The 17,402-nt window shown below is 27.1% G+C and overlaps 1 protein-coding gene across 1 annotated transcript in view; it reads left to right on the forward strand.

The window, feature by feature from the left end:
* Positions 1 to 17,402, forward strand: part of raptor (regulatory associated protein of MTOR complex 1) — a 106,379-nt gene that overhangs the window by 62,883 nt on the left and 26,094 nt on the right. The window contains exons 18-21 of the mRNA XM_067270075.1: positions 4,612 to 4,859; positions 8,153 to 8,256; positions 12,017 to 12,140; positions 12,893 to 12,994. Of these exons, the coding sequence (XP_067126176.1) occupies positions 4,612 to 4,859; positions 8,153 to 8,256; positions 12,017 to 12,140; positions 12,893 to 12,994 (578 nt within the window). The remainder of the gene's footprint in view (positions 1 to 4,611; positions 4,860 to 8,152; positions 8,257 to 12,016; positions 12,141 to 12,892; positions 12,995 to 17,402) is intronic.

Consider the following 17,402-nt stretch of genomic DNA (forward strand, 5'->3'; position numbering starts at 1 on the left):
AATGCTGTTGCTAGGGAGAGAGAGTTCACAGAATTCTAACAAAATACCTCTATGTGAGACGGGACGGTATGGCTGAAGTATGGTGGTCACTGACGGTATGGAAGATCTGCCGTTGAATGTCTTCTCTGACGGGATTCAAGTCTGAAGCATGGAGGTTGACTGGCACAAGTACAATAATAACTTCCGTGTGCTGACGCGCTCTAAGTTTCCGGCTGTGCGAGCTTTTATAGCGTTAGCATGGGAAAGCAGTCCATTGTTGACAATGACTTGCAGTTCTTGACACCTGAGTGTCAACTTTCCCACCTCACTGTTGATAGTTGAAGGAGAATGTTTACAATAATTTCCAAATAAAAAAAGGAAAGTTTCTTTTCATTTAACAAAATTTTTCCGCTAAAATCAGCAGTCTCACATTAATGTACTACTGTGATCAAAAAGTATCGGTAATGGTTCATTTAAACTGTGTGCATGCAAGAGAGTGCTGCCATTGCTTTTTTGTCATTTGGCACAATTTTCATCTATATCTAGCAGCAATCCATATGTCATTGTCTGTTTTCGTTTGCAACTAAATGCTTGTTTTGTGTGTAAAGAATTTTTGTGCCTGTAATTTTTCAACATGTAAAGTGTGATTGAACAAGGAATGTGCATTAAATTTTGTTTTTGCAATGGAATTACTACTACATAAATGTTAGAAATGTTGCAAAAAAGCCTTTGGTGACAATAATTTATCAAAAACAAGAGTTTTTGAGTGGTACAAGATGTTCAAGGAAGCAGAGAACGTGCCAAAGATTAACCATGCTCTGATAGACCATCTACTTCAACTGATGAATGTGTCACTCAAGTCAGAGATTTGATCTCAATGGTTGTCATTTAACAATAGGGATATTATTGAACATGTTCCAGTATCATTTGGATCTTGTTAAGCAATTTTAAAATATCATTTGTACTTGTGGCATGTTGCTTCTCATGTCGTCCTTAAAATGTTGATTTTTCCGAAAATGTGTTCAAGTGGCTGAGGAAATGCTTTTTCAAGGCAAATCATTCGTAAAATGTATCATTATGAGTTATGAAACATGAATCTATACTTTTGACATTGAAGTAGCTAAACAATAAAGTGAATAATGCTCAAAAGATGAAGCGAGACTGAAAAGACAACATTAAAGTCAGTAAAAATCAGTCATATTGACTGTTTTCTTTGATTTTCATGGTGTTGCTCATTGCAAATTTTTTCCAAACTGTCAACAAAGAATATTATTTGAGTATTTTGCATCATTTGCATGAAGCAATTTGTAGGAAACAACCTGATTTGTGATTTAAAAATTTATGGATTTTGCACCCTCTCACAATGCTCTTGTTGGTAAATTTTTGGCCAAAAATTCAACAAATACAGTTCCACAAGCTCTGTAGTTACCTAATATGGCACTGTTGACTTTTCCTGTTTTTTCTATTAAAATTTTGAATGGTCACCATTTTGAATCAATTGAATTTTGAATGCCCATCTTTTTAACAAAATGTCAATTTAAAAAACATATTCTTTAAAAATTTAGTTTTTTGTACTTAAATTAATTTAAGAATAGTAATAAGTAAATGTCTACCATACAGTTAGTTTACTATGGCTGGTAATGCACAGTCTGTTATGGCCACAGTAAAGTGATTGGAGCAATTTCTGTGACTATAGTAGGGTGGCATTTACATTATCAGATTCTCACTATTTATTACAAATGACTCATCAGTTTGTGTTTTTACAAGTTTAAAGTCATAAGAATATTAGGATAAGTAACATTATGAAATTGTGTTATTGCTATGAAGTCATAGGTTTTTGTTTGTTTTTAAGATCTGTTGAGTTAAACAAAATAATTTTGTATATGCATAGAATATTACATTTGTCAGGATATGGAACTGAGACCAAGCAGGCTACTGTATTTACAAGTTAAATAGTTACTTATTGCATTAAACTTATTTAAAATGTTTATTAAATTTTCTGAAAAATTCAAAGTTTATTTTCAGAATATTACCAATGAAAAAGGAAATATAGAGAAGCAACACTCAGTAGCATTTTCTAGATCTGTAGGCTACAATGTCTGTCATGGACTGGAGGGAAACAACTTTTGAATTTGTTTGAAATGCTTTAGTTAGAAATGTAATGCAGAGATTGAGATTGATGACTTAAACATAACAGGACAAAGCATTCCCATGTATATACATAAATATGTGGAGAATTAACACAATGAAAATGTTGGAGACATGTATTTACAATATATGTTAATTAAAAAATATCTTACAAGCCCACAAGAATAAAATAATTAACTAGCGAGTGTAGCAAAAAATAAGTTTGATTAATGTAATGCTATTATAAAAAGATTACTGCATAGAAAGCATCTTATGGAATTCTTAACCTGAAGATGGTCTTTTAATAAGACTGAAAATGTTTGTTATGCCAGTAAATACTATTTCTCTGCTTAAAAGGTTGTTCAGTGTATCAGCAATGCTATTGTTATGCAGTATTTCACTTTGATAAAATTATAAATATTATATTAATATTTATTAATTGATGCAGTTTATTTACATCATAATAATTCAAAAGCTTTGTTTGGGGTGACAACCAATTTGACATCACTTTATGATTGAAGCTTTGTCAATGAATGTCATGGGAGGGAGGAGGTTAAAAATGTGCAATTTTTGCATGACATCAGTTATGGATGATCTCTTATACTATAATATATCACCAAACAATTGCCTAAATATCAGGCTACAATTTTATTTCTCTTATACTATATAATCATACTGGTTAAATGTTATTATATAACAAGTATTAACAAATATTTTATTCTAAAGGTTTAATTCCAATAATTTTAGATAATCTCTAGGTCATGATAGTGTAAACAAGATATTTTAAGAATATGTAGTAAAATATTTTAATCTTTAAAAAAAGAATGGATAAATTTGCTATTTTAAAATGAAGAAGAAATAATAATACATATATTGTACAGGATGTCCCACTTAAAATCAGCCCAACTGAGATAGTGAAACATTAGTGGTGTAAATTTTATAGGGAATATTTAAAAGGAAAAAGGTGAGTGACAATCCTAGAACTATAAGTGAACTGAAGAAAAGTATTTGCAGATGCATTGAAGCTTTAACATTAGTATTTTATAGAAGGTTGATCTAAACATGATAATGTACTGTATTTTACATAGATGTACTGTACAAGACACCACTTTCAGCATCTGTACATTTCTGTTACATTTAAATAATGTTAAAATAAAGTTTTGAATGAGTGTCCTTTTCCTAAGTTTATTTTTATTATTTCTAATGATTGGAGTCAATTTTATGTGAGACACTCTGTATTTTATTTTGTCAAATTTGATAGTAATAAAACTAATTTTATTACTATCAAATTTGACAAAATAAAATAAACCACTGTAAAATAAAATAAAATAAAACAAAATAAAATAAACCACTGTAAAATATTATCAATTTAGTTTTTTAGTTTTGCTACCATAATAAATCTATTGTTTTTATAATATATTATGTAAAATTATATTGAAAATGAAAATGCATTTCATAAAATAATAATTTATAGAAGAAATTTTGAATTCAGAATTTTCTGGTTTCTTCAGACAATGTATTATTTGAATGCTATATATGAGTTGGTTTAGTTATTTTATAAAGCAATTTTTAATTTAATTTCTGTGCATTTCTTATGATAATATTTAGTTTTGACATTACAGTTCAACTTTGATTTATGAGAATATCTCATTTCCATGAAAAAAACAACTGTTGTAAAGTTTTTCCCATATTTCTTAAGGTAAAAATTTGTATTTCATTCTAGTATAATCTTATCACTCTGCCGATATTTCCAAATAACATTAAAGTGATACAAAAATGCCTATTTATCTATCAACCAATGATTTTAAATGAAATAAAACAAACTAAATAAAATGAAATTGTTGATCAAGTTAATCACTAATATGAAAGGAATTAATACAAAATGAAGGAAGTGAATACAGCATAAGAGAAAGAAGCTCGTAAATTATCAAACATGTCTTCATTTAATGATAAGAAAGTAAAAGTCAGTTAAGATAATAAGTAAGCAGAAAAGAAGTAAACAAGTAAAATAAGTTATTTTTATACTATTAGGAAAATAAAATTATTTTTCAATCAATAAAATTGTAATTTCCAGCAAGAGAGTTTCTAATATAGAGATAAAGTCTGCTAAACTGCACAGCCTCATTAGAACAAACAGTGCTACTACTTACAAATACACATTATGAATGAAATAAAGAAAATGGAAACTGAAATGTACAAGCCATTAATCGTAGGAATTTCAATCTTGTTGTACTTATGATTAGCATATCTTGTTCTTGTAAATATTGGTCATTTCTTTCTATCAAATATTTTTTCTCATAAATTAAAAAAGAGGGATAAAACAAAGGAGCTCATTACATCAAATTTTTATATATCAAGTACTCATAAATCAGGGTGACACTGTACTAGTAATGCAAAGTATATAAATTTAAAAGTTATTGCTATTAAGTAAATTTTAGTTTATAATTTGAAATAATAAAAATGACTGAAATTAACATGTGTTTGATAAAATTTTATTTAATTTAGGAAATCCTGCTTTAAGCTTAGATTTATTAAGCCATGTTGATGGCCGATTAGCAACACCGACCAGTGATCGTATTAGGAGAGTAAACTCTAGTACATCTTTAAGTAGTTTAAGTGTAAATACCAATATAGGAAGTAGTTATACTAGTGTTTATACAAATATTTGGAGAGCACTTTTAATGCTAAATAATGATCCTCATCCAGAAGTTGCTAATATGGCTAACCGTGCAGTTAGTTCAATTAAAAGCAAAGTAAGTGTGTATTATGGTATATATTTTTTATAATATTTACTATGGTATTTTTATTTTATAATTTTATATAGGAAGTCCATAAAAAGAAATTATAGTTTATTATAAATATGTTAGTTATTTATATAACATAAAACATTGTCTATTAGATACTTTTTCCATACTCTTGCAAAATAACATTTTTGTATGATGATGATTTTGATTTTCATTGTATACTATCTGCTTTTTCACTATTCTATAGTGTCTAGATATAGATAATGAATTTGTTGTTATGATCAATTAACATGAAATAATTGTTACTTTATACATTGATGATCATTTTCATAAAGATATACTAATAATGATTTACTTTATTTATATATTTTATTTTCCAAAATATGATGATTGATGATGATAATAATATAATATAGGATTGTAAAATATAGGATTGTAAAATATAACCCAATTCTTGGGTTATATTTTACAATCCTACAACCTTCTCTATGTCATAAGCAACCTCTGGTCTACATATGAGACCTAGGTAAAAAGAAGGTGAGTTACATGAATGAGAGTACCCCTTCGTGTTTTCTCACCAAGAACATCAGCACATTTTTATAAAACAAACCAACCTTATCTAATCTAACATATATGTTTAAACCACAATTGAGTAAAAATAAGGTAGGTGATTAAAACAATAAAATACTGAAAATACACTTACTACATGACTTATGACCATTAGTCTGTCCTTTAAAAATGCAGCAGAAGTGTCTTTGATAGGATCATCATCTTCAGCCTTCCTCTTTTTGCTATTTGGTGCTGTAGTCACACTTTCTGGCTCCTAAACTGGTTCCCTTCCATAACCAAGGTTCACATTTACTATATGCTGTAATATAATATGAAACCTTTTACCTGGACTAATTTCAGACCCATTTCATCAACTTCTTGTACATAAAAGAATACAAATATGAGTCAAAAAGTTCTTCAACAAAATGCTTAGAAACACTTTTACAGTCCTTTAGATATGACCACAAATGCTCTATCCTTTGAGTATGAACTCCAGTTTCAGGATCAACAAAATGCTCAGCATATTTGGCTGTTTTATGGCCAATTTTGTGACTCTCCAAATCATCTGTGTGTAAATATCCTTTCCACTCATCCATGTAAATTATTGTCCCAGGATGAACAAACTTATTTACAATCCAATTTAACATCTCTTCAGACCAACATTAATATGAGTGACAAAACAGGCACAGTTCTCTCAGTAAACACTTTCCACTGCTAAATGGGTTCCTTTCATTTCCTACCCTTCTCATACTTTCTTTTACAAAGAACTGTCTCATCAATTTCAACAGTCTTGCACTGCCTATTTTCAGTTAAATTATGGAGGGCAACCATTACACGAAATTTACCCAATCCACACTAGTCCTATGGCTAATACCTACAGCATTAAAAGTATTAGTCAAACTACATTCCATGCAAAACAAATGCCAAATAAAAAGGAAAATCTTTTCCCAAATCATATTACCATGTTTACCTTTTGTTTTCACTTGTATCACTTGGTTAAAGTTGACTGTCTTAGTGAGAAAAAGCTCTGCTCTCCTTGAGTTTTGGGCTTCTTAAAGATTTTGCATTCCTGATTGGACATTTTGGTTGGTTGTGATCTCCATTCTCCCCGTTCTTAATTGGCCCCTAGTTTTTGCCAGTCTATTCAGGATCAAATTTAGAGATCAGACACTAGTTGGAGATGTTTATTGAATTGTCGTGATTTTCACCCGTAGCAGCAGTTGAACAATTTTACTCCTGTTGTAAATATTAATGTTACCAGCTGCACTCACACGACATTTGGTTTTATTAAACATTCTATTTTTTCTGTTTTTGCTATCATAGCAGAAAATAGTCAAATTCCCATTGTACTTTCTTACAAAACAACCTTTCTTACTATGTTCGATTGACTAAGAACATTTTTATATAAAACAAATTTCTGCTTTAAAACAGATTTTGGTTGAGGTTTTGGACTCCAATTGAGACCTCACAATACTATTGGTATTAGTATTATTAGTGTTTTTGAAAATTATAGATGAAGCTCCAATAATGAAGGCGTAAAAAACTCAAAATTTGTAAAAGATTATAACTTTTGATAGATTGAGTTTAGCTTGTAACACTTTGTAGACCATCTTTTATATAAAATACTGATAATATTCAGCGTTGGGTAATTTGAACAGTCTCAAAAAATTTGGAATAAATTAGTTTATTCAAACTCTAAAGAATATTATTTTGTTTTTAAGTTATAATAAGGGTATGTCCTATGTGACAGCAACTGTGAGTGGAAAGAATTTTTGTAAGAACTTATCATCTCATGAGCGACTTCTGTCCAGAGTGGATGCTTGTCATTTACAAAATGGCAATGTGATGATTGTCGAATGCTTGCTATGGAAAATATGAAAAGCATTAAAACAGTAAATTTGAAAGGTAAATGTTATCGCTATGTAGATACATAACAAATATGAAGAATCTTCATAGAATTAGTAAAAAAAAGTTTTATTTTTAAAATGTTGCATTTACAAAATCAGAAATTATTAAATTACGTAAAAATTATTAATTAAAGTATATACAACATATATATACAATTTGTCATTCTGGTTTCATTCATCTACAATGATGAATGAAAGCAGACTCAGCCATTTTCTTCTTTGGAAGTGCAAGCAGTGAAAGCAGCAATCAAACTTGCTTGGTAGCTGCTTTCTGCACATGCATGTAGAAGCGTCATCTGGTGGTTGCTGCATGTTAAATGTGATTACTCTGGACATGCAGATTTGCTTGAACCAGTTTGTCTGCTCCACTTGGAAGCACGTTCATGCCTGCAGTCGCTGGGTGCTGCTACATAAGATGTACCCTAATGCTTCAGATATGATTTCTTAATCAAAGTGATCAAATCAAGTTAATTAAATATATCATATGATGATGTCAAGTAAAATTAAATGAATTTATTTTAGATTCATAAAGTTAAATTTAAAGAAAGTTATTGACTGATATAAATTAGTTGAACATATTAAAATAAAATTTAATTTTTAAATTTATTAATTTTTATAAATACTTATCACAACTTTTTTAATGATTTTTTGTTTTCTTCACACCATTAATTGGTTCTGTGTTCATTACTACATACTTCTCAGTGTGGTGTGTTGTAATTTACTGTTTAGCGATGCCTGATAATATTTTAAATAAAAAGTTCTCTCTTATCATTAATTAGAATATTGAACATAATAGATAATTAATATCAATTATCTATACCTATTAAAAAATAAAAGTAATTTCAGGTACAGATGTTACATGGAAGTGATGTAATTAAAAATGGCAAATCCATAACTTCATTATCATATTCTGAACCATCATCTCCATCTGGCAAACCAGGTTTCATATCGTAAGTGTGCTAAATAGTTTATCAAAAATTATTTTTATTATCAAAAGAATACAGTATTTATGTAATATGAAGATTTGAGAACTATTTTTATTAATTTTGCTTGTATTGTATTTTTAAGCTGTAATTAGTTAGAACAAATAATCAAACACTGTCAAGTACACATTTTCTAAGTTTTAAACTCTTAAAATTCAGAAATTGTGCAAATATTTTTGAGAATACTATTGCATTCCTAAAACTGGTATGATTTTTTGAATAGGGTTTCTCATTTCCCAGTCTTTTGCTTGTTTCGGGATTCCGGAATAAAAGTGAACTGTTTTTCAGGATCCCGGGAAATTCTGGGATTTAATTAATTATTTTTAAGATATAAAATAAATCTTAAAATTGAATGATATAATTATTTTTCATTTTTTAAAGTAATTTAATACGTTCTGCAACCTCCAAAATCATAATATTAATAATACTGTGTAAAATACGTACAGTAATACCTCAACTTACGCTACCCCAACTTATGGGATATTCAAATCTCAGCGATTTGTCTTTTGTTTGAGTGCCACACAACTCTTGATTACTCACTCCCCTCCACACTATTGTTCAGCTTACATGTTCAGATATGTCACACGGAATCAATGCATAGCTACAATTTATTTTGTGTTATTTATTTCTGTGTTTGTTATATCTACGGAGACTTGAGAGACTCTACTGTGCCATCTAAGCGAAGTAGAACTGATTCTTCTGCATCAAACAAGAAAAGAAAAACTTTATTTTTGGAATTTAAAGTTAACATTATTAAAGACTTCAATACAAAAATGAAAATTTGTAAATTGGCAAAACTTGATCCTTTAGACCAGGGATGGGCAACCTTTTTCTATGTAAGGGCCGCATTTTAAGACTTTTGAACTGATGCGGGCCGCATACAAGAGAAAGAGGAAAAAAAATGTTGGTAAATCAGAATTATTTATTCATATATAATTATAAATTAGATTAGGTATACTTAATTTAGCTTCTGGAACTGATGTAAACGTAATATATTGGAAATATTTGGTTAAATATTCGTCACTGCTAGTTTTAAATTAGTTTCCATATGTCTGTTAGCCGGTTTCTTGTTTTAATTTTTACTAAATTCATTGCGGGAAAAAGTATTCACATACATAAGTTGTAAAAATAACGTTTGAATTTTTGCTACATACTTCCTTAAGCTGGGAAATTGATATATTTATTCACATTTTATGCGTCGCGGGCCGCAAAATATATGAATGCGGGCCGCATGCGGCCCGGGGGCCGCAGGTTGCCCATCCCTGCTTTAGACCCAGTTCAATCAGATGATCGAATGATGGTTGGAAACTTGACAGAAGGCCTCAGTTTAATTGAAAAGGGGTTACAAATTTTAGAAAATATAGACTCCAACGCAGAGCGCATTTCTTCTACAAAACAAGAAATAAAAAAGTATTAACATGCTATGAGGAAATTTTGCAGGAGAAAAAAAATCTTTGAGCTGTCAGACGAATTTGTTAGATTTTATGAAGCCTTCTACATCAAAATAACTTTGGTATATGAATTTAATAATATAATTTGTTATACATATATATTATCTAAGATTTTATTACACATTTTTTTCTAAATTATTGTTTTCTTTAGTCTCTGGCCCCAAGTAAAAATAATTTGTATGTATTTATATGTGAAGTTATACTCCAATTTATGCAGTTATCACTCAGTCCCACCTATTGTGTAAGTTCAGGTTATTACTGTATTAAAAATTACATTTGAATTACATAGAAATTTTCACAAATAGAAAAAATTTATTAAAGTTTGTTGGAAACTGCTTACCAAAAAATATCTTTGAATTGAGTTGAAAATTTAAAGAAAAAAATGAATTAGATCAAACTTCTAACTTAGAAGGTAATTTTCGTTTTTTAAATAAAACATAATTCAAAATATTATTGTAAATTTTTATAAGATTTTGAAAACCAAAGATGGCCAATACTCCAATCACTCAATCTAGTTATTATTTTAATAATGAAAAGTCCCACTATTGAAAATGCCTTTTCTAATTCAATGAATGTGGGTGTAATCATCTTTAATGCATTTAAGAGAAGACAAATGTTATGTGTTTTTTCACCCATAGTGTTGAAGATTTTTAGTTCGTTTTCAGATGCATTACAGTACTTCTTTTGCTCTCAAGTATTCTTGATTTTTCTACCTCAGCTGCTTTAATAACAGCATCAAGCTTATAGCCCAATAATTCATTTGGCTTTAATAATCAGGTTTATGAAGAAAAACTTTATACTTGCAGACTTCGTACTTGTTTCCATCCTTGTTCAATTTGCACAACCTGGCATAAAGCTATTGGGCATGGTTAAAAATTAAGACAGCATAAGCACAATTATTCCAGCTATTACAGGTTGTGACAAGTAAAGAATTTTGAGTCCTGTCACAAATAGGCTACATATTGATTGTTGACAATCTGTGACATGCCATAACAAGCAAACATTTAAAAAACTAATAAGCAGACTTAAAATTAATAAATACAAATGTATTCTGACAGTTTGAGTTAATTATACTTTCTATTTGCAAAATTTCCTCAACCTTAACACAAAAAAAGAGAAAAATGAACTTTTAAGAAATTTGCGGGATTTCCTGGGATGAGAAGGATTTTCTGGGATAGTTCACAGGTTAAAAAAAAACAGCCAAGATTCCGTTTGAAAAACCCTATTTTTGAGCATCCAGACAGTCGGTTCTAACTGTTCTCATTTTAAGGACGATGGGATGACTTTAGGGTTGCCATCCGGCCAGCTTGACTGATAATCTGTATTCTGTATATCTATATAAATATTAAAAGCAAAATGTTTCATTACTGCGATACACAAATAACAAAAATTTTAAAATTAATTTGATTTACAATTTGAAAATTTCAAAACAACTTTTAAACATTGTTTTAATTTTTGATTTTAATTAATTTGATTTAATTTAATTTAAAATTAATTTTATTTTTACTTTTGGTTTCAGTGTAAAGACCAGAGTTTTAATTATTTTTTATTTAACTTTTGCCTGCATTTTTTGAATTCTTAATTACAGTTTTTAAAATTAATTGCAACTCTTTTTTTTTCTTTTGTGATATAACTATAGAAATTGTATTAGTGTTGTTTTGCACAAAACATAATCAAATTTAAATAAATTTTAATTTTTTAGTAATTTTATTAATTTTTGTTTCAAAAATTTGTTTGCTTTTTAAAATTTTTAATTATACGCAAACTAACATTGATTGAACTATTGGGCTATCTAGTTTCAAATCAAAGTCAGCAGTTGGCAAAACAGTTTAAATTATAAACGAAATGATATTTTGATTGAAGAAATATTATATAAAATTATTTTTAATATTTACTTATAATGATAAAATGAGTTTCTCATTATAATTATGGAAAGTTTTTATTATTATTGATGCACAGATGATGCTGTAATGCATTAAATCTTCAAATGTGATTCACATGTTATCCACATATAAATGGAGAATTTTCATTTTTCTTTTGAAAGATTGATACAGGATTTTCTGATAATTTTCCGTTCTTAAGTTTGATGTTTATTAATTAATGAATGTACCACACTCGTAATGTAAATCATTAATTTTTCTAAACTAAAATAAACTTTATATGGTATTCAAAAGATATGGAATTGGGAGAAATTTTGGTATCATTCCATCACTAAATTACATATTCAGTTGTGTTTATTTAATAATTTTTTTCAATAATTTTATTTTTAATTTTAGAGATTCACCTCCGCACACGGATTCTCCATGTCCTACATCAGTTTCTCGTCAAGTATTTCAGCAATATCAGTATTCAGCACAATTTACAAGAACTCGTAAAATGTTTGATCGGGGACCAAGTGTTGTAAGTTATTATCTTTGTTGAAAGCCTTTTTTACAATTATGAAGCTTTTTAGCAAAACTGATCACTGGCAGTTCTTTAAGATACAGCATTCTTATACATTCTTGATTGTGTCTAGAACTTATTGAAAACCTTTGTAATATATTTACTTAACTTATCCTATGGAATAAATCACAACTATTAATTTTATTTATTTATATGTTTTAAAGTAACAAGATTAAACTTCATTTTTAATATTAAAAAATAAATGGATACAATATTTTTGTTATATATAATAGTTTGTGTATCATTAATGTTTTTGACTTGGTTTATGGATTATCTTCAGATGAACTAAAACTGCAGTTATATTCATTCTGATAACATAAAAACAAGTATTAAAAAATATTTCATTTATGAATATTATCATGGGAAAATGACAGGACAGAGTTAAAATATAAACATTTTATTTATGGGACATGGAATTTACACAGAAAAGAGATAAAATAGATAATAATAACTAAAATTAATGATAATAAATTGGTACTAAGAATGAGAAATAGGATCAATGGCTTGAACAATGAAATCTATTTCTGCATCAGTTTTGTCATATACATTGTTTGAATACTTTTTGACAGTAGCCATGACTTTAATATATATATATATATATTATAGTTTAAAAAAATATTCATTGTCATAACTAAAAAGTGAATGAGAATTATGTACATATACATAAAATTAATTTTAAGATAAGTAATACATTTAGTTTTTATGTTTAGGTTATTGAAGATATTGAAGAGCAAAATAGACCAAAAAGACCTCTAGTTTCCACAGACTTTGTTAATTGGTGTTGTCGATATTTTAGTCAACCTGTAATAAAAGCAAGTACATAAATAAATTATTACTACTAATTTTATTAACTGTTTTATATTGTTTAACTTTCTTAAAATTTAAAATAATTTAGTATGATAAAATTATGTATATTTGTGATGATTGAGCAATTTCTAATTAATATTTGTCAATTTTTTGAATTACAAAAATAATTTATTTAATGTTATAAAATCATTATTAAATGTTGAATTCATAAATACAGTATAAAGTACTTATTTAAATAAATAAATTTACTGACATCAAACTGAATGTACTATAATTTCATTCCTTTATTAAAAAATTAACACTTGCAGCTTTATATAGTCAAAACTATTGTAAATGATGCTAATATTGATGACTTTCTCAAAACTGTTATTGATTATTACAAAATTCTTCATCTTGCAATAAATTTGTTTTAATTAAGAAACAAAACCTTTGTTATTAGTTTCTGTATCTTAATGTCTTGAATAGAATTATGTAAAATTTGACTAAAACTGGAAACTGTTAGAAGAAAATATACATAATATAATATATTTGCTTATAAAAATACAGTGAAATGTTGAAACTTCAGAATTGAAAATTTGGCTGGCACCCATCCAAATTTTCAATTTGTCCAGATTTTCAAATATGCTTATAAATCAATATTAATTTTTCAATAGTCAAATTTAGATTTTTGATGCTTTACTGTAATAAATATGTAAATACATAGATTAATAGAGCAATTTATACTCATCTCTGAAACTATTTAATATCACAAAAGTTAATAGTACAGTAGCCCCTCGTTATATCGTGCTTTTTTTTGGTCCCCAAAGTTTAAAAGCACTTGAGTCGATGAATTTTAAAATATCAATTGCCATTGAATTTCTTTTTGAAATGAAACACTGTATTTTATTCCTACCATTGTCCTTGAAACTACCACTGCAGGTAAAACAATAAATTGTCAACAATCTAAATAAGCAAAACAGGTGGACAGATCAATTATCATTTGTTTGTTTTTGATATTAAAAATTTTTTTATTGATTTTTAAGTACTCGTTTACAAGTTTCTGTGAATTCAAAATTTTACACCTTTATGTGAATTGTAATTCACAGTGTAATGTGTAAGGAAAAGATTTCTTTATTTTTGAACAGAAAGTTCTAAAATTTTTTATACAGTAGTAACTTTATTTTGCTTTTTAGAGAATTTTTACTCTGTAATTTTATAAGTTTTGATATTCTCTTATATGTTCAATATTTACTTTTTAAATTTTCAATTACTGCATTTATAATTTCTATTCAAAAATATAAATTACACAAATTTTTAATAAGTGATTTATTATGAAATACAGTACTGTATAATAAAATCAAATCTGATATTTTGTTTTTTTGTCGACAGTATTTGTCTTTAAATGTCATTGTTAAAGAAATAATAATGCTAAATGGGCGTTCATTTATGTATGTAAACATCATTTAATATGATATAGCTACAAATAAAATTCAGTATTGCAGAACTAAGCTTATTTTATATCAGAAATACTTGCTGATGAAAGAATAGAGATTCCATAGCATGTATAATCTGTTTAGTATAAACCCAAAATTTTTAGTACTCAGTTTTACCACATTTTTTTATTTGTCTCCCGACAAGTGTGATATAATGAGGGACTACTGTATTATAATTTCATACTTTTTAATTAGGAAAAGTCAAATGAAACATATATTTATTAGTAACATGAAAATGCCATATTCTAAAAATATAAAAATATATTTCTGTTATAGTATAATAATATAAACAAATTAATAGAGCAAAAAGAATAGTTAATAATAATAATAATTAATACTTCATGAAAGAGAGTAATGTTAAAAAATTTTCATAACAAAATTAGATAAATATTTTTAATATTTAACAAAAATGCAGGAAAGCAATTATACAAAATTTAAATAATAATCAGAATAAAAATACTAATGTATTTCTGAATGGTTCATTATTTTAAATAAAAAAAATTTTTAAACAATTATTTTAAAAATAAAAATAAAATTATTGTAATATAATTAAAGAGAGATTAAATAAAAACAAGATAATTTATTAGAAGAATATTCAATAAAGTATATATTTAATAGTTTTTCTGATAAAGATAGATTAGAATTTATTTAAAGCATATTGTATCATCAAATAAAGCATAGAGACCTTACATCTTGGTAATCTTTACAATAAATATTTCATTAATATATATTTTCTATATAATCTAAAGTAAAAACTGTACAAATAGAAATTATTTTATAATATGTTTAAAATGTTTTGCTAAATGCTTTGTTTGCTTCTTAACATTAAAAGAGCATGAATTTCCTAAATAATAATTCCTTTCTATTACAACACATTATTCTTCTTACAAAAGACATGGTAATGACCAATGGGCAAAATAAGCCTCCCTATGATAAAAATGAAAATAAACCTAAATAAAAGTATAAAAATAACACATATTTAAAAAAGAAATAAAATAAAATACAGACTATGAGGATTTTTATGTTTAAATTTAAAATAGTCCAAAAACAAAAAAATTTTCAACCATTTTTAATGGAATTTATAAATTTTTAAAAGGTCCTTTGTGATATAATAAAACTAAATTGAGGAATATAAAAGCAAGAAGCATTATGTTTATCAATATTAGATATGTGTAAACTTAAGTAGTCAGGGAAAAGAAATTCATTAAAAAATTTGCTAAAATTTATCAAAGTAAACAACTCTGCTATATCTGTCTGGAATACTGAATCAAATTCATGCATTCTCAGAGACTCAGTAAAAGGTAAAGTAAGTTTGTTCAGAAGATATGTTTTAGAAACTTTTTAAAGAATTTTATGGCATGACTGTTTGAAGCAGTTGTTACTGAACACTGTCTACCCATATGAGTGAACAGTAGTCAATAACAGCTTAAAAATTTGCAAAGTAAATGGAGCCTAAGGTTAGTTTAGAATAAAATATGCTGACAATTTCTCCATAGTATTCCTCTATATATTGCTAGTTCCCTTGTTATTTTACCAATATGATGTTTAAAGGTTAGTTTATTATCAAATATAATTTGATATCTAAATCATTGATTACATTAACATAAGAAGGTTCTAATCATATATTTCAGGTTTGAATTTAATCATGGCAAAATACATTGTTACTATCTTATTAAGATTGAGATTTTGAAAGTTGGTTTAAAATCTATATAAATCATATAAAATGTATTTATAATTTTAATACCATTGGCAGAAGTTATTGTTAAAGAAGCAAGGTGATTTAAATAAGATATTGTTTAAAATTGAACATTATTGAGTTGAATTCCTATAATGGGAAAGAAATCTTGAAAGAAGTAGTTATTAACTTTTATAAGTATTGTACCTAATAAATAATAGTTATTTAACCATAAAGCTGCTATTATAGGGTTTAAGACAAATTTATTATTTAGAATGCTTAAAAGTATTTGAGGTTTAATGAATCATAAGCTTGTGACATATCAAACTAAACCATGTGTAAGTAGGTAATTTTTCCTCAAATTTACTGTAATGTATATTGAGTATTCAATAAATTCATAACAGTAAAATGATGAGGTAGATTATCACAGTGTTTATTAGAACTTATTTTACTGGTAATTAGAATATTTTGCAGAATTTTTTTTACAGAACATTGTGCTTATCTTTTTGTAGTATAATTGTTGCATTCATAACAAAATTCAAAGACATAAAGATTTATAAATGATGAAAGCAATATTGCACAGAAAAATAAACCTTAAAATATATCTGTTTTAAGAGGAGAATTCTCAAATGTTGTTATTGTTTTTTTAATGTAAAACAATTTGAAAGATATTTCAAGCTAAATCTCAATAACTTTTGCAGAAACTTTGGTGCTCACTTCAGCACTCAATTTAATAATCTCACACAAATGTTTTTAGCCCCATTTAGGTACAGCTGTTCCATTAAACTCAATGAATACAGAATAAATTAAAAACATTCTACAAGAACATTCCATCAGTGGAGTGATGCAAATTTAAAATGAACATTTCTGTACAGGTTTTTCAAAAAAGCTAAATCTCTTTATTAATTACTTATATAACAACAATTTTATGTTATGTTATTGACCTACATATAAAAAGGATCATTGTTTAAAAGTTCCTATGAATTTAATCTTTATTTTACAAAGACATTTTTACAAGTATCTGATGTCACAGGAACTTTTAAGTCATTTGTATAAGTATAGGTGGAGAGGGGCCTGTAAAGAAAGATCAACTCTGGTGATTGTGAGTGAAATGTTCAGAAGACTTCAGAAACTTTTTCCTTTTATTTAGTCTTCAATATTGTACATTTTCCAAAATATTAACTCTTTAAGTTCTTGCTATTGCTGTAATGTAATTCTAACTACATCCAATTTTGTTAATCTATGAATTTGGGTGTGCACCATTAA

Source organism: Centruroides vittatus, unplaced genomic scaffold (assembly GCF_030686945.1).
Source record: "Centruroides vittatus isolate TY-2023 unplaced genomic scaffold, ASM3068694v2 contig_364, whole genome shotgun sequence".
Lineage (NCBI taxonomy): Eukaryota > Metazoa > Arthropoda > Arachnida > Scorpiones > Buthidae > Centruroides > Centruroides vittatus.